Raw genomic sequence first — 27300 nt, 5'->3', positions numbered from 1 at the left:
TCTACCTACTTTTCTGAGTCTCCACAATATACCCAACTATGAACTAATCTAGCAGGGTAGGATCAAACAGCTTGGTAGGCTATAATGTAGGTAGAGTGATGATTAAACACAATCAATCACCAAAGAGTTTTGACAAATTTATTTATTTATTGGATTTGTATGCCGCCCCTCTCCGGAGACTCGGGGCGGCTAACAGCAACAATAAAGCAGTGTACAATAGTAGTCTGATGTTAGAAATAATTAAAAGCCCATTAATATATATATAAAAAATGCTTTTTCCCCAACTCTTGTTGATCCAAAATTCAACAAGGTCTGGGATAAAGTATTTCTCAAAACTCTTTTGCAAGTGTTTACTGTGTTTATAATTGGCCATATTGAAAAGATGTATCCAAAGATGTAAATGGATATAGAAAATATTTCTTGAAAAGCTACATTTATTATAGCCACGTATGCATTTCCATCCTTAGCAACCAGATAAATAGCTTATACTATTGGGTCAGCTTCTTCTATTGATCCCTGAGAAGTAAGTTCAAAAAGAGGCAGCCAGTTTGTCAAAGCAACCAATATGTATCATAAGAAACAAACTTGAATCTGTCCCATATACACTGCTCAAAAAAATAAAGGGGACACTTAAAAAACAGAATATAACTTCAGGTAAATCAAACTTCTGTGAACTCAAACTGCCCACTTAGGAAGCAACACAAGGATCCAGTACCCTTTGCTCAATTGGATATTGTTGACTGACAATCAATTTCACATGCATTTGTGCAAATGGAATAGTGCAAATGAAAAATTCAATGAGAATATTTCATTCATTCAGATCTAGGATATGTTATTTGAGTGTTCCCTTTATTTTTTTGAGCAGTATATTTCAATATCTGAGAATTAAATTATTTGTAAATGGATGCTTATAAAGGTGTTTCTTATGTGATTAAGTTCCCATAATCATTGATCATAATCATTGAAGCAACCAAATTTCTAATCATTTATGTAAAACTTAAAATAGTAGCCTGTTCTACAGCAAATATACTATTTAAATGAAATGCCCACAGTATTTGCTGTTCAAAAATAAAAATGTACCTGAACTAACTCCTCCACAGTCACTAGATATTTACAATGAGCATTTAATGATAGTTCAGTAAAAATATAGGTCTCTGAAAATATTTTATTCTTCTGTTTTTGTGCTCTAATCAAATGTTACTATACAAAGACTACAATGGTTTCTTCTCAAATCACATTTGAGGACGACTTCTTTTTATTAACGAATCAAACATGCTTCAGATATCAAGCTATGTTAAATATGAATGTCACAGAATTAACACCTCAGCATTAACAAACAGAAATTAGAATATTTGAGAGTCAGAGTGGACAACTCTCCACAATGGTAAGGATAGCAAGAACAGTTCATCCAGCCACATATTCCATCTTGCCAGTCGCCTCAAACCACTTCTGTAGACAGGTATTTAATCCAACTGAAATGAGAAAAAAAGCTGTCAATATGACATGTGACAGGCTTTCCAACATACCTCACTCAGAACTTACAGATCCTCTTCTTTCATATCACAGCTATTTTGCATAAACAAGCATTTTCAATTGTTCTTTTAAAATTGTTCCACTTTAAAAACTCCATCCCCTTTTAAGCTACAATGGCTGTCATTGCACTCTCATATGTGAAAGCCTGCCAGTGTGCCAGTCTTTTCCCACCTCAGCAAACATATGCAGGCATCATTTCCTAGAATTCCACAGGCATTGCTGAGAGTATTGGGAGTTGGAAGTCCTGATCTATGGAGCAGTCCCAGCTTATATACTCCAACTTTTCGCAGTAGCTGTTAAAAGGCAAGTCCCAGGAAGCAAAAATAATTTAATTCACTATTATGCAGACCATTATCAAGAACAGTTTTTCATGATGGGTTGGGAAAGTCCTTTTAAGTTAATTTATTATGACCAGTGGTTTAGCAAACCCAGGAATCATGCCTTCAAACAATAAGAACAAGCATTAATTTCCATTCTTTGCTATTTTAGAAACATGAACTGGTATTTTCCTTTACTCCATCACAGATAATTTTCCTATTTATTTATGACTACTGAACATCCAAAATACAGTATTTAATCATATATATGAGTCGCAGCGACCGGTTAGGTCCCACAGAGTTGGCCTTCCCCAGGTCCTGTCAACTAGACAATGTTGTTTGGTGGGGTCTAGGGGAAGAGTCTTGTCTGTGGGGGCCTCGACCCTCTGGAATCAGTCTTAAAACTCATTTGTGCCACCAGGCTTGGGGTGATTAGATTTTAGCCCCCTGACTGATGAATGTTTCTATGGCTGTTGTTTGAATGGGTATGACTGTTTTTTTTTTAGTAAAACTGGAGATCTTAGATTGTTTGTCTTGCTTTAATTAATTGGATTTTGAGGCACTCTTGTTTTTATATGCTATAAGCCGCCCCGACTTAAATATCACATACAAATGTAAATAATAAATAAATAAAATAAATAACATATCACACACACATATATGTGTTTGTGTGCACGCGAGTGTGTGCATGTATATGTGTGTATATACATATTACATGTATAGGACAGCCTTCTATCTCATACTTCTCAGCGGCCAATAAGGGCCCACATAGTTGGCCTTCTCAAGGTTTTATCCGCCAAACAATGCCACTTGGCGGGGCTGGGCCTTCTCTGTGGCAGCTCCGATGCTTTGGAACCAGCTGCCTCCATAGATCCGCGTTATCCCCACCCTACCGGGCCTGGGATCACAAATGATTGAGATTATGTATGATGTTAAGGGTTATTAATGCATTTTAATATTGTGTTTTACCATTGTTGTTATTGTAACTTAATATTTTTATGTTTTTGAATTGTTATTTTGTAAGCCGCACAGAGTCCAACTGGAGTTGGCCGGCATATAAATCACACAAATAGATAGATAGTATAGTGTGTGATTAGGCACACAAAAAGATACATTATGTACTATATATATTATGTGTGTACACACACACCCCTTCTAAAACGATACACATTCAACCTCTCTTACTAAGAAAAACACTCAAAATCCATTTTCTGCCACATACTTAACTATAACTTCTGTGCATTAGAACGTGGGTAGGCAAAGTTGGCTCTTCTATGACATGTGGACTTCAATTCCCAGAATTCCTGAGTTAGCATGATTAGCTCAGGAATTCTGAGAGTTGGAGTCCACAAGTCATAGAAGAGCCAACTTTGCCTACCCCTGCATTAGAACATCACATACGCCATCACAGTTCGTTCCCTAGCCTGCGCATGACCATTAGAGCCAGGAGATGTCGTGGGCAGCCAAGGCGCATCAGCCGGCATGGCATGGCCTGACGCCTGGAGACTCCATAGTCGCCCCCACCCCCTCACCTTGATGAAGCCGATGTCCTTGGCGTACTGGCGGAAGCACTGGCGACACATGTTGAGGCCGTACTTGCGGATCAGTCCGTGCCGGTTGGAGCATACGCGGCTGCGAGGGGAAGAGAGGGCGGGTGAGGCGGGCCCAGGCCCTTCCCGGCTCCCCCCGTCCCAGAAGCACCGACCTCCCCCACCCCCCACGCGCCCCCCTTTCCTCTCCCTCTGCGCTGCTGGGCACTTCCTGCCGCCCAGGGCCGTCTGGGCTTAGTGCAGAGAGAGCGGTGTGGGCCAGAGGGTGTGGGCGCTGGGCCCTTCTGAGGCCGAAGAGAGGGAGAGCGGGGAGGTGCAGAGACCTACCAGGAGCGCGAACCCTGCCCGAACTTCCTCGGGTGGCTCCAGTAGAGCTGCTGGTGTCCCATGGCGGCGGGGGAAAAAAGGAAAGAGCAAACGGCGCAGGCGCAGAGAACCGCCGTTTCTCCTCCCACTCGCGGTGACGTCACGACGCAAAGCGTCTGTAAGTAAATTCGCGCAGGAACCTGCCAGCCTGTAATCCAGCGCGTGCGGAGACTATCTGGTATGGATAGCTTGAGCTCACGGGTTTGGGACTTGTATTTCGCACTACTACAGGCTATCAGCCACTGAGGAGATGTGTGCTTCTAGTGGGCTTGGATAGTCGCTGAGAGTAGACGGTGCAGCCAATGCGGCCGGAGCAATAGAGCGAAACCCCAATTTTTTTTTGCATCTCCACTCTCATCCACAAAATCCCTTTCTCCCTAACTTAACATCTGACTATGGCCGGGGGGAGAGGATGGGGGTCGTGAAGGTTGCCCCCCACTCCAACCAGTTGCGTTACCCGTCCTCTTCGCTCTCTTGCCCGCATTGCATTTCGCAGGTCCCTCAGCACCTCCTAGCGGAAGCCGCACGCAAGCGCGGCTCCCGCGGACGCCGATTCCCCCATTTCTCCAGCAGGGGTCGCTATACTGCGCCAGCTCAGCTCTTGCCAGCCTCTGCCTCCCTTCGCGCTCAAACGCGGGCGGAGCGACGGTATCCCGAAAAGCGCTTTTTAAAAACTCGGATGGGGGGAGCGTCCCCCTCGCAGTCGCAGCAAAATCGCCTTTGTGTGTGTGTGTGACCCCCGCACTCCATGTTCGGCCCCTCCCTGACGCGCGGCGAATGTGAAGTGGCGGGTTTTGTGCTTCGTGGGAACCAGACAACTCTCCGCAGGGGATGGGAGGGAGCGTCGCCCTCGAAGGCAGCAAAAGCGCTGTAAAATTGAGCCGGGATGTGTGTGACCCCGCAATCCAAGTTCGGTCTCTTTTTTCCCTCCAGTAGCACAAAACACAATGTTTTTTGAAACAGTGTTTCCCAACCTTGGCAACGTGAAGATATCTGGACTTCAACTCCCAGAACTCCCCAGCCAGCGAATGCACTGCTTTGAAAGAAGCTCTTCTTAAATATATTTATTAATTTTACCGATTTATTAATTTTTTATGCAGTCCATTTTGCTGCCTCCCTTGCAATCCGATAAAACCACAATTACAAACGATTAAACAGCAGAACAATAAATTTCATCAAGGGAGTCCACAAATCTTAAAGAGGCCAAGTTTGGGGATAACTATAAAATTTATTTAATCGAAGATCCGGCCTCCAGCTCTATATTTTGGTGCCAGTGGAACTCCTTGCAAAGGTAGCACGCAGGTGACCTCCGTTTTGAGAACTGCTCTTTCCTCCCACCCCGTGACATCACGACCCGAAGCTTCTGTAAGTACCCTCGGGAGGGCAGCATAAGCAGCCGGGCTTGGGTAGCGCGGGCCTGTAATCCAGCTCTTGTGGAGGCTGAGACTGGTGTGGATAGCTTGAGCTTCCCGAGTTCGAGGCTGCAGTTCTGTTCCATGTTTGGTTGGCGCATGGTTCATGTCGGAGTTCGCAAATACTCCTCTTCCTGTTCAGGGCCCGCTGCAGAAACAGCAATATAGCGAGACCCAGTCTTTTGCACCCCTCTTTTATCACAAAATCCCCTTCCCCCTCTTAAACATCCGATTAAGGACGGGAGGAAAGGTTTGGAGTCGCCAAGGTTTCCCCCGTCCCACCAGCCCCGTTGCCCTTTCTCTTCGCTCTCTTGCCCGCATTGCATTTTGCCATATCCCGCAGCACCTCCTGGCGGTAGACGACGCCAAGAGCTGCTCTCGCCGACGCCGATTCCCCCATTTCTCCAGCAGGAGCCGCTCTATTATTTTTATTTACTTGTTTATTTTTAAATTATTTATTCATGCATTTATTCATTTATTTATTTCTCGATCGATCGATCCTCTGCCTGCTTTCATCTTCAAATGCGGGCTGAGGATCGCCAAGCGCTCAGCCGGGCTACTTTTTGCACCCAGTTCAGACACGGAAGCCCGTTGCAGGAGCCGAGAGCGAGGAAGCCGAGCGTGGGAGTCTCGAAAGGTCCCCCCCCCCCCTCGGCTCTTTCTCACTCCTGGAATTGAGTCGCCTGGCGCGAGAAGGAAGCAAGTCTTCTCATTCCAGACCATCCCCAGTCGGACAGTCAGCGCCAAGAAAACCCTGCTGGGAGTATTGCAAGTGTCAAGTTGTGGGTTTGTGCTTCGTGGGAACCAGGCGCTGCTCCGCAGAAGATGAGGGGAGCGTCTCGCTGCAAGTCGAAGGGCAGCAGAAGCGTCAGTGGGTGCAAACAAGTTTGGCCGGTGTGTGTGTTGTGCGTGGTTGTGTGTTGTGTGTGTGTGACCCCGCAATCTAGTTTTTTTTAAAAAAAAAATGATTTCACCGCCAAGCGGAGAAGAGCACCAGCCGGACAGTCAGCCGGAAAAAAACCCTGCTCGGAGTACTGCAAATGCCCCTCCAGTGTCAAGATGCGGGTTTAATGCTTCGTGGGAACCAGGCGACTCTCCGCGGGGGAGGGAGGGAGTGTCGCCCTCGCCGTCGCAGCAGCAAAATCTTGTGTGTGTGTGTGTGTGTCCTGCAATCCTGGTTCGTCCCCTCCCTCCACCCGCGGCACAAAACACAAAGTCCTTCAGAAATATTTTTCATTGTTTTCTTTGTCGTGCTTTGTTGTCGTTTCTTTGTTTTTTTTTTTTTTTTTTTTTTGCAAATCTTTTTATTGTTTTATAGATACATATATCACAATTTGTTTATACAGTTTACAGGTCTTATCCAACTTTTTTACCGGTTACAGTTGTTATATGGATAATAATAACTTAATACTATGCAATGCAAAACAGGGTAAAAACATTCAAATGGTATTTTCATTTTTTTTTTTTTGAGGTTTGTACTGCTATTTTGTATAAGGTTATACAAATCTTTTCCTTTGAATCCACTCGTGCCAATTGTTCCACATGCTTTCAGATTCGTTGATTCTGTTTCCCTTAAGTAGGTTTGTCAATTTATCCATTTCTGCACATGTATATATTTTTTCTATTATTAAATTTATATTGGGGGTCTGTTTGTTCTTCCATGTTTGCGCAATTGCAATTCTTGTAGCTGTATTTATGTGAGTCACTAAAAAAAGGGTTTGTTTCGAGTAAGATTTTTTCCAAATTCCGAGTAGCATCCCCTCCGGTGAGTACTCTATTTCCTCCTTCGTGATTTCCTTTAACCATTTGTAAATTGTTTCCCAAATTTTTTGGATTTTAGGGCAGGACCACCACATATGGAAGAAAGTTCCTTTTTCTTTATTGCATTTCCAACATACATTTTGTAGTGCTGGGTAAATTTTGGCAAGTCTTGCCGGTGGTAGATACCACCTGTAAAATAGTTTGTAATAGTTTTCTTTATAGGCTGATGATAGGGTGATTTTGGTTATTGTATTCCATGTTTTCTCCCATTCTGCTATATGGATTTTTCTTTGTAGGTTTTTCTCCCAGGCTACCATTGGATTTTTAATCATCTCTTTTTCTTTCTCGTGTTCTAATAAAATCTGGTATAGTTTAGTTATCTGTTTTTCAGCGTTTCCTGTTAAGATCTTGTCTAGAGTTTGGGTGGAATTTGCTATACCTGGTATTTGTTTATCCTTATTATATCTTGATTTTATTTGCATATATGTCCACTCGTCCATCCTATAATTTTGTATTTCCAATTCTTGTTTAGTTTTAATTTCTCCATTTGGATGTAAAATATCTTTATATTTTATGGTCTTGGTAGGGTCTATTAAATTCGGATATACTATGGCTTCCATGGTAGATAGCCATCTAGGAATTTTGTTGTAAAATTTTCTTTTAGTCTCATACCAGGTTTTAAGGAGAGATTTTCTTATCATGTGTTTGTTAAAGACAGTTTGTTTTTGTTTATCGTCTTTCCATAAATAGGCATGCCACCCCAACTGTAGATCATGGCCCTCAAGTACCAGTATTCTTTTATTAGTAAGATTAATCCACTCCTTTAGCCATGTTAGGCACGCTGCAGTGTAATACTGTTTCAGATCGGGGAGTCCTAATCCTCCTCTGTTTTTGGTGTCTTGGAGGTATCTGAATTGAATTCTGGGTTTTTTGTTTTGCCAAATAAATTTTGAAAAAGTTTTATTAATCTCTTTAAAAAAAATTTGTTCAATATTAATAGGGGCAGTTTGGAAAAGGTAGAGGAATTTGGGTAAGATGTCCATTTTAATCACCGCGATTCTACCTAACATGGATAGTTGCAAATCTTTCCATTTTTCTAAGTTTTTATTAGTTTCTTGTATGAGTTTGTTATAGTTATCTTTTTTGAGAGATGAAGTTTTATTTGATAGTATTAGTCCTAAGTATTTAATTTTTTTTGTGGTTTGTAGATTTGTAATTTCTTCCAATTTTTTAATTTGTTTTATAGTCATATTCTTAGTCATAAGCATCGTTTTTTGCTTGTTGATTTTTAGTCCTGAGAGTTCCCCACAAATTTCTATTTCTCTGATTAATTCTGGGCCAGATCTTATAGGATCTTCTAGGGAAAGTACAATATCGTCTGCGTATGCCTGTAATTTGTATTCTTCATCTTTTATCTTAATTCCTTTTATTTCATTATTTAGTCGAATTTTATTTAGTAGTATTTCCTGGGTTAATATGTATAACAAAGGGGACATTGGGCATCCCTGTCTTACCCCTTTTTCTATTGAGATTAGTTCCGTCATGTCATTGTTGATTATTGCTCTGGCTGATTGTGTTGTATAAGTATTTTTAATGATATTTTCGAATTTGGTTCCCAGTTTCAATTCTTTAATTACAGCTATTAAGTATTGCCAGTTGACGCTATCGAAAGCTTTTTGTGCGTCCAGGAATGCCAGGGCTACTTGTTCTCCTGGATGGACTTCACAGTATTCTATGATATCTAGGACTGTCCTCGTACAATTTGAAATTTGTCTGTTAGGTAGGAATCCGTTTTGGTCCGGGCTGATTATTTTATTTAATATATTTTTTAATCTTTCTGAGAGAATTGCCATAAAAATCTTGTAATCCGCGTTTAGTAAGGATATTGGTCTGTAATTTCTTATTTTTTGTTTGTCCAGGCCTTCTTTAGGTATCATTGTGATATATGATTCCCTCCAAGTATTCGGGATTTTAGCTTGTTCCAGGATTTCGTTGTAAATATCTAGTAGTATAGGTTCAAATAATTCTTTATTATATTTATAAAATTCTCCTGGAAGTCCGTCTGGTCCTGGCGTTTTATTATTTTTTTGTTTTTTTAAGGCCAATTGAATTTCCTGTAGAGTTATTTTCATGTTTAAAAGTTGTTTATCTGGCTCTTCTATCTTTAGTATATTATTCTCATTTATATATTTGGCAATTTTAGTGCTTTCTACTGATTCCTCTTTATATAAATTTTGGTAGTAATCTTTCACTATTTCTTTTTTCTGCTGTTCATCGTATTGTAATATTCCATTTTTATCTTCTAAGTGATAGATTAGTTTATCGCTTCTCGCTTTTTTAATTTTTTGCGAGAGCCATCTACCCGGTTTGTTGGCCGATTCAAAGTGTTTTTGTTTTAAATATTTTATATCTTTGGCAAGTTCTTGTTGTTCTAAAGTATTTATTTTATATTTGGCTTCTCTTAGTAGGTTTATTGTTTGATTATTTGTGGGGTCTTGTTGGAGGATTTTTTCCAAATTTACTATTCTATTTGTGTGGTAGTTGTGTTCTGCTCTTTCTTCCTTTGATTTTTTGGCTGCATATGATATTGTTATTCCTCTCGTGTATGCCTTTAGTGTGTCCCACAGTATTTGTGTTGTAGTGGGTTGTTTCCTATTTTCTTCTAAAAATAATTTTATTTCTCTGTTAATCATCTTTATATATTTCTCATCGTGTAGTAAATTTGTGTTCAATGACCATCTCTTATAACCTTTTTTTGTTCCTTGCCAAGTTATAGTAATCGGATTATGATCTGCCCAGGTGTTAGGTTCTATTTCCAGGGATTTTATTGATTTATGTAATCTTTTGCTTAGCCAAACCATATCTATTCTTGATAATGAGTGGTGTGGTCCAGAGTGGAAAGTAAATTGTTTGTCTTTTGGATGTCTCACTCTCCACATATCTGTTAAATCTAATTCTTCAGTCATTTTATTAAACGTGTTTGGTAATGTGGGTCTTTTCAGTTTACTTTTCCCCCCTGATTTGTGGTCCATTTTTGGGTCTACAATTCCGTTGTAATCTCCTACCATACAAATGTTTATATAATTAGTTTCAAGCAAAATTTGATGTATATTTTTATAAAATTGTTTTAACTCTTGATTCGGGGCATATATGTTCACCAGTAGTATTTTTTCCCCTAATATTTCAATTTCTGTCATTGTATATCTTCCTTTGGGATCCGTTTTAATTTCTTTTGGTTTTAGTTCTTTCTTCACATATGTGGCCACTCCCCTTTTTTTTTCATTTTCGTCTAATGAAGCATGTAATTCCCCTAATTTTGTATATTCTAAGAATTTCTTATGTGCTAATTTAATATGTACCTCTTGCAAACATATTATTTGTAGTTTCTGGTTTAGGAGTTTGGAAAAAACCTTTTTTCTCTTACAATTGTTATTAAGACCATTTATATTTATTGAAATCAATTTAATATCTGAAAGCATTTAGTTAAGTATTCCTCCTAGGGAGGAAAAAAGTTGAAGCAAGAAAGCTAGTTTTGTTTATCTGCTGCCGCTGCCGTTTGTGATCTAGTCTTAGCCCCTTCTTCCTTCTCCTTTCTTCTCTCTGTTTCCTCTGGTCCTTGCTTTCTGTCTACTTGTCCCTCTGTGTCTATATCCTCTTCCTTGCTTGATTCTAGTCTATCTCCACTTTCTAATTCGGAGTCTAGGGCAGTTATTCGTTCGTATATCTCTTGTGCTTTTTCCGCATTGTCGACTTTCACTCTCCTTCCTTCTATTTTTACCATCATCCCCTCTGGTGTTATCCATCTAAATGTTATTTCCTTTTTGTTCAGGAGGGAGGCTAAGTTTCTATATTCCCTTCTTCGTTCTCTAATCTTCCTAGGGATTTGTTTCAAAATATTTAGTTCTCTCCCTTTATATGTCATTTTCCCTTCTCTAGAGGCTGCATATACCCTGTCTCTTGTGATCTTTCTAGCAAATCTTAAATGTATTTCCCTGGGTAATCGATGTCTTCTCGCAAAATTAGTATTGATTCTGTAAATTTCGTCTAATTCATTTATGACTTCCTCTCTGTTAGTCTGTAAAATCCCTGAGATTATTGTTGTCATAATCTCCCCAAGGTTTTCATTTTCTGCCTCTACCACATTTTGAAATCTTAGAAAGTAAGATGATCTCTCTAATTCCAATTGGATCAAGGAGTTTTCGAGCTCTCTGTGGGATTCTATGAGTTTTTGATCAACCTGTTCCAGTTTTTTTTCATTTTGTTCTGTCCTTTTTTCTACTATTATTATTTTTTCCTCATTTTTTTGTGTTTCTGCTTGTGCGGATTCCAATCGATTTTCTAGTCTCAGTATATCCGTTTTTAATTCTACATGATTATTTGTAATCAGTTCCTGCAATTTCAACATGGTCTCCTGCATTACTGTTAAAGTTTTATTCATATTTTGCATCAATAATGTACTCTCTTTTTCCTTCTCTACATTTAACATCTCATCTATTTGCCTTTGAGAGGCAGGGGAAGCTGTATTTGTTGTGGTGGTGGTTTTTTTGCCACCTTTAGGTTGATAACTAGCCATCTCTTTTATGATCTGATTTTGCTTTTCCAATATAGTGAATATTCTATTCCAGATCACCATAGGAGATGAGAGAAAAGTGTTTAAGCAGATTAATAACTCTTGCTGTATTTCATTCACTAATTGAATTTTAACAATCAACTTTCTAGTTTGTAATTAATTAAATGGTTCTAAATTCCTTTGCAAATAGCAATGTAAATAACAATGTAAATATAAACTTATAAACTTATAAACTTATAAACTTATTTTCTATACAGTTCAGTTCTAATTCTTATCAATATTCTATAATTTTCTATCTTATTGCAATCCAAAGTAATAAAGAAATAAAGAAGAACAATTAAGATACTCTTAAAAATATTAGGCAAATAATATGCTTTCAATTTCCAATTCCTATCTATCTATTTATTATGTTAAGAGGAGGATTATAATGAGGAAGAAATATTAACACAATACTATAAATAGTTCTAATGCTTATTCTTATCTATATTATATATATATAAATACCCTTATGTATAGTAGTTATGAGTAATTATAAGAGTAGAAATCATAAGAAAATTATAAGCAAATGTGTGAAGTATAAGAGGTATTGTGTCTTCTCTCCCCTCTTTGATTGTTGATTGTAGTTCGTGCTGTTAAAGAGTCCTTATTCCAAGGACTTTCGAAAGCTTTAAGTGTTCTGAAGTGCGGCTCTGAGATGCAGTTCTTTTTTTTCTTTTTTTTTGAAAGAGTTAACGAGTTAATTATAGGGTTGATTGTATTTCAGGGGCAGGGAAAGTACAAGGTCTTGCTGGTTTGTGCTGACTTGTCTGTTTCGGCTCTCCTCCGACTCCTCAGTTCCTATGCTGTTTTGCACCCCGTCTCTGGGGCTGTCCTCAGCGCCGGCTTCCTATTCTTAAAGTTGTGGATTGTGGAACAAATCTCCCTTCTGTTCTCGGCGTTCTCCTCGTCCTCTTGTCAAATCACTCGGCTCCCTTGGCTTTCAGGTTTTTTATATTCAAAGAACCACTTTTGCTACTTTCTCCTTCTTCCAAACACCCCAATTGCAAACACCGCAGTTCTCAATAAATAGGAAAAAGAGAGAGGGGGATAGATGAATATTCCCTCTGCTCTCTCGATCTGTTATATTGGATCTTTGAGTTCAATTCCGGATTCCACGCACACCAGCAAAGGAAAAATCAATATCTATGTGCTTCAGTATTATATTATCAATGGTTCCAAAAATCCAAATTAAACACTGTCCTGGGAAAAAAGTTTTTAAAGTCCCTTCGGAGATCGGTATTTTCAAATTAACCAGCACCCGATCAAAAAGGGTTGCTGGATTTTTCCACCTCACCGTCGCCGCTTTTGTAGATTCCTACGGTAATTTTTTTTTTAGATCTCCTTACAGGCAGTCTATTTCAGCAATATAATAGAATTTCTATCTTTAACTTCTAATAAAAAGTTCTAGAATAAGTTCTTCAATATGCAGTACATAGTATGATCTTAAAAAAAGAATTGTGGAAAGATCTGTATTTCTCACTTGCTTCCCTCTGCGGTGGCTCCTTGGAGTTTTGGACCCGCCATACTTTGACAGCAAAGACGGGTGCCTCCAGCCTCTGATAGAAAGGGTGTCCTTCGCACCGATTGCAAAACGCCTTTTAACAATCGATACCCAGATAGTCCCTCATCTTCCACGTCGCCCTCCAAGCGAACTGTGCCCCGAAAGGTCTCGGAGATCGGAGGAAAAAAGCAAGCCCAGGGAGGAGATCCTCCTTGCAGCTGCTTCACTCCACGTTGCCAACCCGGAAACTCCTGTTGTCGTTTCTTTGTTGGCCGGGAGGGTCGAATGTGAAGTGGCGGGTTTTGTGCTTCGTGGGAACCCAGCCGCCTCTCCGCGGAGGATGGGAGGGCGCGTCGCCCTTGAAGGCAGTAGAAGCGCTACAAAATTGAGCCGGGATGTGTGTGACCCCGCAATCCAAGTTAGGTCTCTTTTTCCCCCCCAGTAGCACAAAACACAATGTCCTTTGAAACAGTGTTTCCCAACCTTGGCAACGTGAAGATATCTGGACTTCAACTCCCAGAATTCCCCAGCCAGCGAATGCACTGCTTTGAAAGAAGCACTTCTTAAATATATTAAAATATATTAATTTTACCGATTTATTAATTTTTTATGCAGTCCATTTTGCTGCCTCTCTTGCAATCCGATAAAACCACAGTTACAAACGATTAAACATCAGAACAATAAATTTCATCAAGGGAGTCCACAAATCTTAAAGAGGCCAAGTTTGGGGACCCCTATAAAATTTATTTAATCGAAGATCCGGCTTCCAGCTCTATATTTTGGTGCCAGTGGAAGTCCTTGCAAAGGTAGCACGCAGGTGACCTCCATTTTGAGAACTGCTCTTTCCTCCCACCCCGGTGACATCACGACGCGAAGCTTCTGTAAGTACAGTACGCTCGGGAGGGCAGCATAAGCAGCCGGGCTTGGGTAGCGCGGGCCTGTAATCCAGCTCCTGGAGGCTGAGACTGGTGTGGATAGCTTGAGCTTCCCGAGTTCGAGGCTGCAGTTCTGTTCCATGTTTGGTTGGCGCATGGTTCATTTCGGAGTTCGCAAATACTCCTCTTCCTGTTCTAGTTCAGTGCCCGCTGCAGAAACAGCAATATAGCGAGACCCAGTCTTTTGCACCCCTCTTCCGTCACAAAATACCCTCCCCCCCCCCTTAACGTCCGATTAAGGGCGGTAGGAAATGTTTGGAGTCGCCAAGGTTGCCCCCCCATTGCATTTTGTCATATTCCGCAGCACCTCCTAGCGGTCGCCGCAGCCAAGCGCTGCTCCCGCCGACGCCGATTCCCCCATTTCTCCAGCAGGAGTCGCTCTATTATTTTTATTTACTTGTTTATTTTTAAATTATTTATTCATTCATGCATTCATTGATTCATTTATCGATCGATCGATCCTCTGCCTGCTTTCATCTTCAAACGCGGGCTGAGGATCGCCAAACGCCCAGGCGAGCTACCTTTTGCGCCCAGCTCAGACTCGGGAGGTCGTTGCAGGAGCCGAGAGCGAGGAAGCCGAGCGTGGGAGTCCCGAAAGGCTCCCCCCCCCCCACTCTCGGCTCTTTCTCACTCCTGGGATTGACTCGCCAGGCGCGAGAAGGAAGCGAGTCTTCTCATTCCAGGCAGGAAAGGACTCGCATCTTTCAGGGCCAATCGGAGGGAACAACCCCAGTCGGACAGTCAGCGCCAAGAAAATCTTGCTGGAAGTGCAAGTGTCAAGTTGCGGGTTTGTGCTTCGTGGGAACCAGGCGCCGCTCCGCAGAGGATGTGGGGGGCGTCTTGCTCTAAGTCTAAGAGCATCAGAAGCGCCAGTGGGTGCAAACTAGTTTGGCGGCTGCGTGTGTGTTGTGTGTGGTTGTGTGTTGCGTGTGCGTGACCCCGCAATCTAGTTTTTTAAAAAATTGATTTCACCGTCCAGCGGAGAAGAGCACCAGCCGGACAGTCAGCAGGAAGAAAACCCTGCTCGGAGTACTGCAAATGCCCCTCCAGTGTCAAGTTGCGAGTTTAATGCTTCGTGGGAACCAGGCGACTCTCCACGGGAGAGGGAGGGAGCGTCGCCCTCGCCGTCGCAGCAGCAAAATCTTGTGTGTGTGTGTGTCCTGCAATCCAGGTTCGTCCCCTCCCTCCACCCGCGGCACAAAACACAAAGTCCTTCAGAAGTATTTTTTCATTGTTTTCTTTGTCGTGCTTTGTTGTCGTTTCTTTGTTGGCCGGGAGGGTCGAATGTGAAGTGGCGGATTTTGTGCTTCGTGGGAACCCAGCCGCCTCTCCGCGGAGGATGGGAGGGGGCGTCGCCCTTGAAGGCAGTAGAAGCGCTACAAAATTGAGTCGGGATGTGTGTGACCCCGCAATCCAAGTTCGGTCTCTTTTTTTCCTCCAGTAGCACAAAACACAATGTCCTTTGAAACAGTGTTTCCCAACCTTGGCAACGTGAAGATATCTGGACTTCAACTCCCAGAATTCCCCAGACAGCGAATGCTGGCTGGGGAATTCTGGGAGTTGAAGTCCAGATATCTTCACGTTGCCAAGGTTGGGAAACACTGCTTTGAAAGAAGCACTTCTGAAATATATTTATTAATTTTACTGATTTATTAATTTTGTATGCAGTCCATTTTGCTGCCTCCCTTGCAATCCAATAAAACCATAATTACAAAGGATTAAACAGCAGAACAATAAATATCATCTTAGCTAAATGGCCTATTTACAAGGGAGTGGATATGGTATCTTCTATTTCAAAGGTCTTTAAACTTGGCAACTTTTAGGACTTGTGCACTTCAACTCCCAGAATTCCCCAGCCAGGTATACTGGCTTGAGAATTCTGGGAGTTGAAGTCCACAAGTCCTAAAAGTTGCTAAATAAGTACATTTCTATTTAATCGAAGAGACAGCTTCCGTTTCTATATTTTGATGCCAGTGGAAGTCCCTGCAAAGCAGCGCTCAGGCAGGGCCGCCGATAGACGGGTACTACTGGGAGTGCCGTACTGGGCCCGGGCAAATTGGGGCCCGCAGTTAGCGCCTCCTTGCACATGCCCAGTCTGTACCCTCCCTCTTTTGCCGGCTGCCTGCCTTTACCCCACTCACCGGCTTCCATCGCTCCCACTGAAATCCCTGCCGCCGCCAGTGGCAACTTCGCCTAGCAGAACCGCTCTCCAAAGTTGACACATTTGGGGCAGGGCCCCCTAATTGGCTGGCGCTTCCGTCGCTCCAACTTGCCAAGCTCCGCCTTCCTCCGCCTTGATAGACAACCCCGCCCCCTCTTCTCGGCTTTCTCCCGCCCTGCCCCCTCCCACCCCCTCCACCGCCGCCGCTTGGAGTACACGTGGGCGCTATTGCGGCTGGGCACCTTTTTTGGGGCCATGTGCGCTACGCCCGGACGTTCGACCCACGGCCGGCCGGGAAGGGAGAACTTCTGGCAACAGGTGGGTTGAGGTAATGCCGTCAATCAGAGCTTCCCTTCGGTAAAAGAAAAATAACCCGGATGAATGGACGTGAGGGAAATTCGAGGCGCCTTCCCAAAGCAAAAGAAGGGAGGCTTGTTGTCGTGTGGGGCTGGTCTTCAGAACTCGGTTGTAACTTATACGATAGAATCCCTGTATTATCAGAGGGTCTCCAACCTTGGCGACTTTAAGACTTGCGGACTTCAACTCCCAGAGTTCCCCAGGCAGCTTCGCTGGCTGAGGAACTCTAGGAGTTGAAGTCCGCAAGTCTTAAAGTCGCCAAGGTTGGCGACCTCCTGCTCTATCTACAGTGTAATCTGCCCAACGAGGTCTTTTAACCAGCCCGCCGCAGCTCACGAGATTTGAGGGACCGCTTATCCAGGTGGGCGTGGACCGGCAAGCCGCCCTCCGCTCTCTCTCTTTCTCTCTCTGTTGCTGGCGTGGTGTATGAGAGAGAAAGAGAGAGAGCGGAGGGCAGCTTGCCGGTCCACGCCCGCCTGGATAAGCGGTCCCGCATGGCCCCAGCACCGGACTCCGCCGTTGATCTCCGCCCCCGTTCGGCTCTGCAGCTGAGAAGCAGCAGCCATGTCCATCCCTTCGCCCTCCCCCCGCGTCCCCGGCACCCAGCGTCTGGCCCCACACCGCCTCCACCACCCGGTAACGCGCCCGATCTCTAACTCTCTCTTTCTCTCTCTGCTGCTGGTGTGGTGCATGAGAGACAAAGAGAGAGAGAGAAAAAATAAGGGAGAGAGAAAGAGAGAGAAAGAAAGAGAGAAAGGAAGAGGAGAGATAGAAAGGGGAGAGAGAAAGAGGGAGAGATAGAGAAGGAGAGAGAGAAAGAGAGAGAGTGAGAGAAGGAGAGATAAGAGAGAAAGAAAGAGAGGGGCAGAGAGAAAGAAAGAGGGACAGAGAGAAAGAAAGAGAGGGGCAGAGAGAAAGAAAGAGGGACAGAGAGAAAGAAAGAGAGGGGCAGAGAGAAAGAAAGAGGGACAGAGAGAAAGAAAGAGAGGGACAGAGAGAAAGAAAGAAAGAGGGACAGAGAGAAAGAGAGGGACAGAGAAAGAAAGAGAGGGACAGAGAGAAAGAAAGAGAGGGACAGAGAGAAAGAAAGAGGGGGACAGAGAGAAAGAAAGAGGGGGACAGAGAGAAAGAAAGAGAGGGACAGAGAGAAAGAAAGAGGGACACAGAGAAAGAGAGGGACAGAGAAAGAAAGAGAGGGACAGAGAGAAAGAAAGAGAGGGACAGAGAGAAAGAAAGAGGGACAGAGAGAAAGAAAGAGAGGGACAGAGAGAAAGAAAGAGGGACAGAGAGAAAGAAAGAGAAGAACAGAGAGATAGAAAGAGAGGGACAGAGAAAGGGAGAGAGAAAGAGAAAGAAAGGTAGAGAGAAAGAGGGAGAGATAGAAAGAGAGTGAGTGAGAGAAAGAGAAGAGAGAGAGAAAGAAAGAGAGAGAAAGAAAGAAAGAGAGAAAGAGAAAGAGAAAGAGAGGACACAGAGAAAGAGAGAGAGAGAATTAGAAAGACAGAAGGACAGAGAGAAAGGGAGAGAGAGAGAAAGAGGAAGAATAAATATTAAATATTGTATTTGTTCCCATTTTGTTTTTTAATTTAAATAAGGTATGTGCAGTGTGCATAGGGATTTGTTCACACGTTTTTTAAATAGTCCGGCCCTCCAACAGTTTGAGGGACAGTGAACTGGCCCCCTGTGTAAAAAGTTTGGGGACCCCTGATCTACACTGTTCAAAAAAATAAAGGAAACACTTAAACAACACAATATAACTCCAAGTAAATCAAACTTCTGTGAAATCAAACTGTCCACTTAGGAAGCAACGCTGATTGACAACTTGGAGTTTATATTGTGTTGTTTAAGTGTTCCCTTCACTTTTTTTTGAGCAGTGTACTTTGAAATTAACTTGGATACCACGGGCTCGTTCAGACCTGCGTTCACCGATGGGCGTAAAAACTAGATCGAAAAGGATATTGAGATGTGAAGCAATATGAAATTGTATTTGGTTTTTTTTTTAACAGCTCCTATTTTAATACCACTGATAACTACACAACCCCCTGGATAATTAGAATAGAATAACAGTGGGAAGGCACCTTGGAGGTCTTCTAATCCAACCCCCTTCTTAGACAGGAATCCTACATTACTTCAGACAGATGATTTTTTAAAAAAAAAGTAGTTATTATGTAAACATTAAAAAAATAAGATAGTACATAATCTATCATTTTACAATATACTTATTTGTTTGTTTAAATTTTGTATTTGCATTTTATAAGACAAGCAACGAAACAACATAACATAACAAACACCACCCCTGTCCCTTTTGAACTGTTATCCTCACAGTTCCTTCTTTATATAGTTATACTGTACGGCCTGTAACATCAGCGGTTATTATATGATTATTCTATAGTTCCAGTAAAACTAAGGTCAAGTTGTTGCTATCATAATCTTATGAATAAAGTTAATTCTGGGAACATCGGGTTTTATTTACAGCTATTTTCAGATGATTATCTAACATCTTCTTAAAAACTTAAAAAAAGTAGTTTTAAAATGGCGGGGGGGGGGGGGCCCCCAGACACTTAGGCTGTATGGGGCCCCAAAATTCCTGCGCTCAGGTGACATCCATTTGGAGAGCCACCCTCTCTCCTCCTGGCCTCAGTGAGCGAAGCTTCTGTAAGTAAGCTGGGGAGGGCAGCAGAAACAGCCGGGTTTGGGTAGCGCGGGCCTGTAATCCAGCTCCTGGAGGCTGAGGCTGGCGTGGATAGCTTGAGCTCTCAAATTGGAATACGTGATCTCCAAATGGCATCTCTTCCTGTTCAGCGATATAGCGAGACCCAGTCTTTTGCACCCCTCTTCGGCCACAAAATCCCCTTTCCCCCCCTTTCACGTCGGACTAGGGTCGGGAAAAAAGGTTTGGGTTCGCGAAGGTTTCCCCCCCCATCAGCCGCCTTGCCCGTTCTCTTCGCTCTCTTGCCCGCATTGCATTTTGCCATATCCTGCAGCACCTACTAGCGGTCGCTGCAGCCAAGCGCTGCTCCCGCCGTCGCCGATTCTCCCATTTCTCCAGCAGGAGTCACTCTATTTTTATTTACAGTACTTGTTTATTTTTAAATCATCCATCCATCCATCCATCCATCCATCCATCCATCCATCCATCCATCCTCTGCCTGCTTTCATCTTCAAACACGGGCTGAGGATCGCCAAACGCCCAGCCGGGCTACTTTTTATTTATTTATTTATTATTTGGATTTGTATGCCGCCCCTCTCCGAAGACTCGGGGCGGCTCACAACAAGTGAAACAAATCATAAATAATCCAATTAATTAAAATATTTAAAGATTTAAAAAACCCCATATACTAACAGACACACACACAAGCATACCATGTATAAATTAAACGTGCCCAGGGGGAGATGTTTCAATTTCCCCATGCCTGACGGCAAAGGTGGGTTTTAAGGAGTTTACGGAAGGCAGGAAGAGTAGGGGCAGTTCTAATCTCCGGGGGGGAGTTGGTTCCAGAGAGCCGGTGCCGCCACAGAGAAGGCTCTTCCCCTGGGGCCCGCCAACCGACATTGTTTAGTTGACGGGACCCGGAGAAGGCCCACTCTGTGGGACCTAATCGGTCGCTGGGATTCGTGCGGCAGGAGGCGGTCTCAGAGATATTCTGGTCCGATGCCATGAAGGGCTTTAAAGGTCATAACCAACACTTTGAATTGTGACCGGAAATTGATCAGCAGCCAATGCAGACTGCGGAGTGATGGTGAAACATGGGCATACCTAGGTAAGCCCATGACTGCTCTCGCAGCTGCATTCTGCACGATCTGAAGTTTCCGAACACTTTTCAAAGGTAGCCCCATGTAGAGAGCATTACAGTAGTCGAACCTCGAGGTGATGAGGGCATGAGTGACTGTGAGCAATGAGTCCCGGTCCAGATAGGGCCGCAACTGGTGCACCAGGCGAACCTGGGCAAACGCCCCCCTCGACACAGCTGAGAGATGGTTTTCTAATGTGAGCTGTGGATCGAGGAGGACGCCCAAGTTGCGGACCCTCTCTGAGGGGGTCAGTAATTCCCCCCCCAGGGTAATGGATGGACAGATGGGATTGTCCTTGGGAGGCAAAACCCACAGCCACTCCGTCTTATCCGGGTTGAGCTTGAGTCTGTTGACACCCATCCAGGCCCCAACAGCCTCCAGGCACCGGCACATCACTTCCACCGCTTCGTTGACTGGGCATGGGGTAGAGATGTAAAGCTGGGTATCATCGGCATATTGATGATACCTCACCCCATGTCCTTGGATGATCTCACCCAGCGGTTTCATGTAGATGTTAAATAGCAAGGGGGAGAGGACCGACCCCTGAGGCACCACAAAGGGAGAGACCTCGGAGCCGACCTCTGACCCCCCACTAACACCGACTGCGACCGGCCAGAGAGGTAGGAGGAGAACCACTGGAGAACAGTGCCTCCCACCCCCAACCCCTCCAACCGGTGCAGAAGGATACCATGGTCGATGGTATCGAAAGCCGCTGAGAGATCGAGGAGCACCAGGACAGAGGATAAACCCCTGTCCCGGGCCCGCCAGAGATCATCCATCAACGCGACCAAAGCGGTTTCCGTGCTGTAACTGGGCCTGAAACCCGACTGCTGGGGACCTAGATAATCGGCTTCTTCCAAGGACCGCTGGAGCTGGAGTGCCACCACCTTCTCAACAACCTTCCCCATAAAGGGAAGGTTGGAGACTGGATGATAGTTATTAAGTACGGCTGGGTCCAGGGAAGGCTTCTTGAGGAGGGGGCGCACGAGCGCTTCTTTATAGAGTGTTGGAAAAACTCCCCTCCCCAAGGAAGCGTTGGTAATCTCCTGGGCCCAGCTCCGTGTCAGCTCCCTGCTGGCTGAGACCAACCAGGAGGGACACGGATCCAGTAGACAGGTGGCGGAACTCACAGCTCCAATGGCCTTGTCCACTTCATCAGGTGTCACCAGATCAAACTCTTCCCAGACAGGTGGACAAGTACGTGCCCCAGTCACCTCGACTGACTCATTGTCAGTCGACTCTGTTTCCCAATTGGAGTCGAGGTCCGCCCGGATCTGAGCGATTTAATCAGCGAAAAACATGTTAAAATCCTTGACGCTACTCTGCAAGGGCTCCCCAACTCCCCCCTGGTTAAGAAGGGAGCGGGTCACCCTAAACAGAGCGGCCAGGCGGGATTCTGCTGATGCAATCAAGGCGGCATGGTACGCGCATCTTGCCGCCTTGAGCGCCACTTTGTAAGTCTTAATAAAAGCTCTTACAAGTGTTCGATCAGATTCAGACCTACTCTTCCTCCATCGCTTCTCTAGACGTCTCTTTTGGTGTTTCAACTCCTGGAGCTCCTCGTTGAACCATGGGGCTCTACGGGGTCTAGCGCCACGGAGAGGTCGCAAAGGCGCAATCCGGTCAAGAGCCTCTGAAGCAGCTGTGTTCCAGGCCTCCGCAAGAGACTCCGCCAAACTGTGGACGAGTGCCTCTGGAATAACCCCAAGCGCCGTCTGAAAGCCCTCTGGGTCCATCAGGCGTCTGGGGCAGAACATCTTCATTGGTTCCGCCTCCCTGCGGGGAAGGATTTTTTTGCACCCAGTTCAGACTTGGAAGCCGAATGTGGGAGTCCCGAAAAGCTTCCTCCCCCCACTCTCGGCTCTTTCTCACTCCTGGCATTGACTCGCCAGGCGCGAGAAGGAAGCGAGTCTTCTCATTCCAGGCAGGAAAGGACTCGCATCTTTCAGGGCCAATCGGAGGGAACAACCCCAGTCGGACAGTCAGCACCAAGAAAATCCTGCTGGGAGTATTGCAAGTGTCAAGTTGCGGGTTTGTGCTTCGTGGGAACCAGGCGCCGCTCCACAGAGGATGTGGGGGGCATCTCGCTCTAAGTCTAAGGGCATCAGAAGCGCCAGTGGGTGCAAACAAGTTTGGCGGGTGTGTGGTTGTGTGTTGCGTGTGCCTGACCCCGCAATCTAGTTTTTTTAAAAAATTGATTTCACCGTCGAGCGGAGAAGAGCACCAGCCGGACAGTCAGCAGGAAGAAAACGCTACTCGGAGTTTTGCAAATGCCTCTCCAGTGTAACGTTGCGAGTTTGTGCTTCGTGGGAACCGGGCGACTCTCCGCGGGGGAAGGAGGCAGCGTCGCCCTCGCCGTCGCAGCAGCAAAATCTTGTGTGTGTGTGTGTTTGTCTATGTGTCCTGCAATCCAGGTTCGTCCCCTCCCTCCACCCGCGGCACAAAACACAAAGTGCTTTAAAAGTATTTTTTTCATTGTTTTCTTTGTCGTGCTGAGAAGAGCCCCAGTTGGACAGTGAGTAGGAAGAAAACGCAGCTCGGTATCTTGGTCGGGAGGGGCGAATATGAAGTGGCGGTTTTTGTGGTTCGTGGGAACCCAGCCGCCTCTCAGCGGAGGATGGGAGGGCGTGTCGCCCTTGAAGGCAGTAGAAGCGCTACAAAATTGAGCCGGGATGTGTGTGACCCCGCAATCCAAGTTCGGTCTCTATTCCCCCCCAGTAGCACAAAACGCAATGTCCTTTGAAACAGTGTTTCCCAACCTTGGCAACGTGAAGTTATCTGAACTTCAACTCCCAGAATTCCCCAGCCAGCGAATGCTGGCTGGGGAATTCTGGGAGTTGAAGTCCAGATAGCTTCACGTTGCCAAGGTTGGGAAACACTGCTTTGAAAGAAGCACTTCTGAAATATATTTATTAATTTTACTGATTTATTAATTTTGTATGCAGTCCATTTTGCTGCCTCCCGTGCAATCCGATAAAACCATAATTACAAACGATTAAACAGCAGAACAATAAATATCATCTTAGCTAAATGGCCTATTTACAAGGGAGTGGATATGGTATCTTCTATTTCAAAGGTCTTTAAACTTGGCAACTTTTAGGACTTGTGGACTTCAACTCCCAGCATTCCCCAGCCAGCTATACTGGCTTGAGAATTGTGGGACTTGAAGTCCACAAGTCGTAAAAGTTGCTAAATAAGTACATTTCTACTTAATCAAAGAGACAGCTTCCGTTTCTATATTTTGATGCAAGTGGAAGTCCCTGCAAAGGAGCGCTCAGGTGACATCCATTTGGGGAGCCGCCCTCCCTCCTCCTGCCCCCAGTGACGTCACGATGCGAAGCTTCTATAAGTAAGTTTGGGAGGGAAGCAGAAACAGCCGGGCTCGGGCTTGGGTAGTGCGGGCCTGTAATCCAGCTCCTGGAGGCTGAGACTGGCGTGGATAGCTTGAGCTTCCAAGTTCGAATACGCGGCCTTCAAATGGCATATCTTCATGTTCAGCAATATAGCGAGACCCAGTCTTTTGCACCCCTCTTCGGCCTCACGTGGGACTAGGGTCGGGAAAAAAGGTTTGAGGTCGCGAAGATTGCCCCCCCCCATCAGCCGCCTTGCCCGTTCTCTTCGCTCTCTTGCCCGCATTGCATTTTGCCATATCCCGCAGCACCTCCTAGCGGTCGCCGCAGCCAACCGCTGCTCCCGCCGTCGCCGATTCTCCCATTTCTCCAGCAGGAGTCGCTCTATCTGCCCGATCCTCTGCCTGCTTTCGCCGTCAAATGCTGGCTGAGGAGCTCCAACCGCCGAGTCAGGATGTTCTTTCCACCCAGGTCGGACTCGGGAGGTCGTTGCGGGAGCCGAGAGCGAGGGAGTCCCGAAAGGCTTATTTTTAAAAGAACTCGGCTCTTTCTCACTCCTGGGACTGACTCGCCAGGCGCGAGAAGGAAGCGAGCCTGTTCATTCCAGGCAGGAAAGGACTCGCACATTCCAGCGCTAATCCGAGGGAAAATCCCAGTCGGACATTCAGCGCCAAGAAAACCCTGCTGGGAGTATTAAAAGTGTCAAGTTGCGGGTTTGTGCTTCGTGGGAACCAGGCGCCGCTCCGCGGGGGATGTCGGGGGCGTCTCGCTGCAAGTCGAAGGGCAGCAGAAGCATCAGTGGGTGCAAACAAGTTTGGCGGGTGTGTGTGTATTGTGTGTGGTTGTGTGTGTGTGACCCCGTAATCTAGGTTTTTTAAAGTTGATTTCACCTTCGAGTGGAGAAGAGCACCAGCCGGACAATCAGCCGGAAGAAAACCCTGCTCGGAGTTTTGCAAATGCCCCTCCAGTGTCAAGTTGCGGGTATAATGCTTCGTGGGAACCAGGCGACTCTCCGCGGGGGATGGGAGGGAGCGTCGTCCTCGAAGGCAGCAGAAGCGCCAATGGGCGCAAACAAGATTGGGAGGGGATGTATGTGACCTCCGCAGTCCAAGTTCGGTTTCTTTTTTCCCAGTAGCACAAAAACACAATATCCTTCAAAAGAGGCGTTTCTTTAATATATTTATTAATTTTATTGATTTATTAAAGTTTTATGCAGTCCATTTCGCTGTCTTGCTTGCAATTCTCGGAGAGGGGCATCATACAAATCTAAGTAATAATAATAATAATAATAATAATAATAATAATAATAATAATAATAATAATAACTGGACATGAACTGTTTCAACCTCTACCCTCAAAACGCTATAGAACACTACACACAAAGACAGCTAGACACAAGAAGAGTTTTCCCCCTAACACCATCACTCTACTAAACAATAATTAATTCCCTCAACACTGTCAAACTTTTTACTAAATTTATTAGTCTTTTCTCATCATTTCTATCACCAATTTAGGACTGTATGGCTGTAACTTGTTGCTCGTATCCTAGGATTTTTATTAATATTGATAGTTTCTTCATTGCTTATTTGACCCCTATGACAACCATTAAGTGTTGTACCACATGATGCTTGACAAATCTATTTTCTTTTATGTACACTGAGAGCATATGCACCAAGACAAATTCCTTTTATGTCCAATCACACTTGGCCAATAAAATTCTATTCTATTCTATTCTATTCTATTCCATTCCAGATATCTTCAAACTTGACAATTTTAAGACTTGTGGACTTCAACTCCCAGAATTCTCCCAGAAGACTTGAGGTCCACAAGTCTTAAAATTGTCAAGTTTGGGGTCCCCTATAAAATCTATTTTATCCATTCTCCAGCTGTACATTTTGGTGCCAATGGAAGTTCCTGCAAAGGTAGCACTGAGGTGACCTCCATTTTGAGGACCACCCTCTCTCCGCCTACTTCCTGTGACGTCACGACGCAAAGCTTCTGTAAGTAAGCTCTGGAGGGCAACATAACCAGCTGGGCTTGGGTAGCGCGGGCCTGTAATCCAGCTCCTGGAGGCTGAGACTGGCGTGGATAGCTTGAGCTTCCCGAGTTCGAGGCTGCAGTTCTCTTCCATGTTTGGTGGGCGCATGGTTCATGTCGGAGTTCGCAAATACTCCTCTTCCTGTTCTCTAGTTCAGTGGCCGCTGCAGAAACAGCAATATAGCGAGACCCAGTCTTTTGCACCCCTCTTTTATCACAAAATCCCCTTCCCCCGCTTAAACATCTGATTAAGGACGGGAGGAAAGGTTTGGAGTCGCCAAGGTTGCCCCCCCCCGTCCCACCAGCCCCGTTGCCCGTTCTCTTCGCTCTCTTGCCCGCATTGCATTTTGCCATATCCCGCAGCACCTCCTGGCGGTAGACGACGCCAAGCGCTGCTCCCGCCGATGCCGATTCCCCCATTTCTCCAGCAGGAGTCGCTCTATTATTTTTATTTACTTGTTTATTTTAAAATTATTTATTCATTGATGCATTTATTTATTTATCGATCGATCCTCTGGGAGCCGAGAGTGAGGAAGCCGAGCGAGGGAGTCCCGAAAGGCTTTTTTTTTGTCTCTGGGACTGACTCGCCAGAGCCTTTTCATTCCAGGCAGGAAAGGAATCGCACTTTCCAGGGCCAATCGGAGGGAAAACCCCAGTCAGCGCCAAGAAAATCCTGCTGGGAGTATTGCAAGTATCAAGTTGCGGGTTTGTGCTTCGTGGGAATCAGGCGCCGCTCCGCAGAGGATGTGGGGGGCGTCTCGCTCTAAGTCTAAGGGCAGCAGAAGCGCCAGTGGGTGCAAACAGGTTTGGCGGGTGTGTGGTTGTGTGTTGCGTATGCGTGACCCCGCAATCTAGGTTTTTTAAAAATTGATTTCACCGTCGAGCGGAGAAGAGCACCAGCCGGACAGTCAGCAGGAAAAAAACCCTGCTCGGAGTTTTGCAAATGCCTCTCCAGTGTCAGGTTGTGAGTTTAATGCTTCGTTTGATATTAGTGTGCTTGTTTGGTTTGTTTGTTTGTGTGGTGTATGTATGTATGTATGTATGTATGTATGTATGTATGTATGTATGTATGTATTTATTTATTTATTTATTTATTTATTTATTTATTTTTTTAATTTATTTGTCAAACAAGTATAGTATTAGAGCAGTGATTTTCAACCTTTTTTGAGCCGGGGCACATTTTTTACGTTTACGAAACCCTGGGGCACATTGAGCGGGGGGAGGGTGGGGACTAAAAAAAGTTTGGACAAAAAAATTCTCTCACTCTTCCTCCCTTTCGCTCTATTTCTCTCTCCCTCCCTCTTTCTCTCCCTTCCTTCTTTCTCTCTCCATCCCTCTTTCTTTCTCTTCATTCCTTCCTCTCTTTTTTACTCTCTTTCTCTCTCCCTCCCTCCCTCCCTCTATGTCTTTCTCCCTCTCTCTACTTCCCTCCCTCTCTTTCTCTCTCTTGCTTTCTTTCTTTCTTGCTCTCTCTCTTGCTTTCTTTCTCTTGTTCTCTCTCTCTCTCTCTTGCTTTCTTTCTCTTGTTCTCTTTCTCTCTCTCTCTCTCTTGCTTTCTTTCTCTTGTTCTCTCTCTCTCTCTTGCTTTCTCTCTCTCTCTTGTTCTCTTTCTTTCTCTC

The 27300-nt window shown here is 44.7% G+C and overlaps 1 protein-coding gene across 1 annotated transcript; it reads right to left on the bottom strand.

The window, feature by feature from the left end:
* Positions 1-1147: 1147 nt before the first annotated feature.
* On the bottom strand, positions 1148-3839 carry LOC139165624 (small ribosomal subunit protein uS14). Its single transcript, XM_070748835.1, has 3 exons — positions 3728-3839; positions 3383-3482; positions 1148-1472 (listed from the first exon to the last, which is right to left on the bottom strand). The coding sequence occupies exons 1-3, from the start codon at positions 3787-3789 to the stop codon at positions 1464-1466; spliced, it is 171 nt and encodes a 56-aa protein (XP_070604936.1). The 5' UTR covers positions 3790-3839; the 3' UTR covers positions 1148-1463.
* Positions 3840-27300: the final 23461 nt, after the last annotated feature.

This window comes from Erythrolamprus reginae, chromosome 1 (genome assembly GCF_031021105.1).
Source record: "Erythrolamprus reginae isolate rEryReg1 chromosome 1, rEryReg1.hap1, whole genome shotgun sequence".
Taxonomy (NCBI): Eukaryota; Metazoa; Chordata; class Lepidosauria; order Squamata; family Dipsadidae; genus Erythrolamprus; species Erythrolamprus reginae.
This window is presented reverse-complemented; position numbering and strand designations above follow the sequence as displayed.

What these genes read in the sequence shown, in the direction of transcription:
- LOC139165624 (XM_070748835.1), bottom strand. Translation starts at nt 3,789, where the DNA reads ATGGGACACCAGCAGCTCTACTGGAGCCACCCGAGGAAGTTCGGGCAG. An exon ending in GGGCAGGGTTCGCGCTCCTG is followed by an intron (nt 3,483 to 3,727) that starts GTAGGTCTCTGC and finishes TTCCCCTCGCAG; the next exon opens with CCGCGTATGCTCCAACCGGC.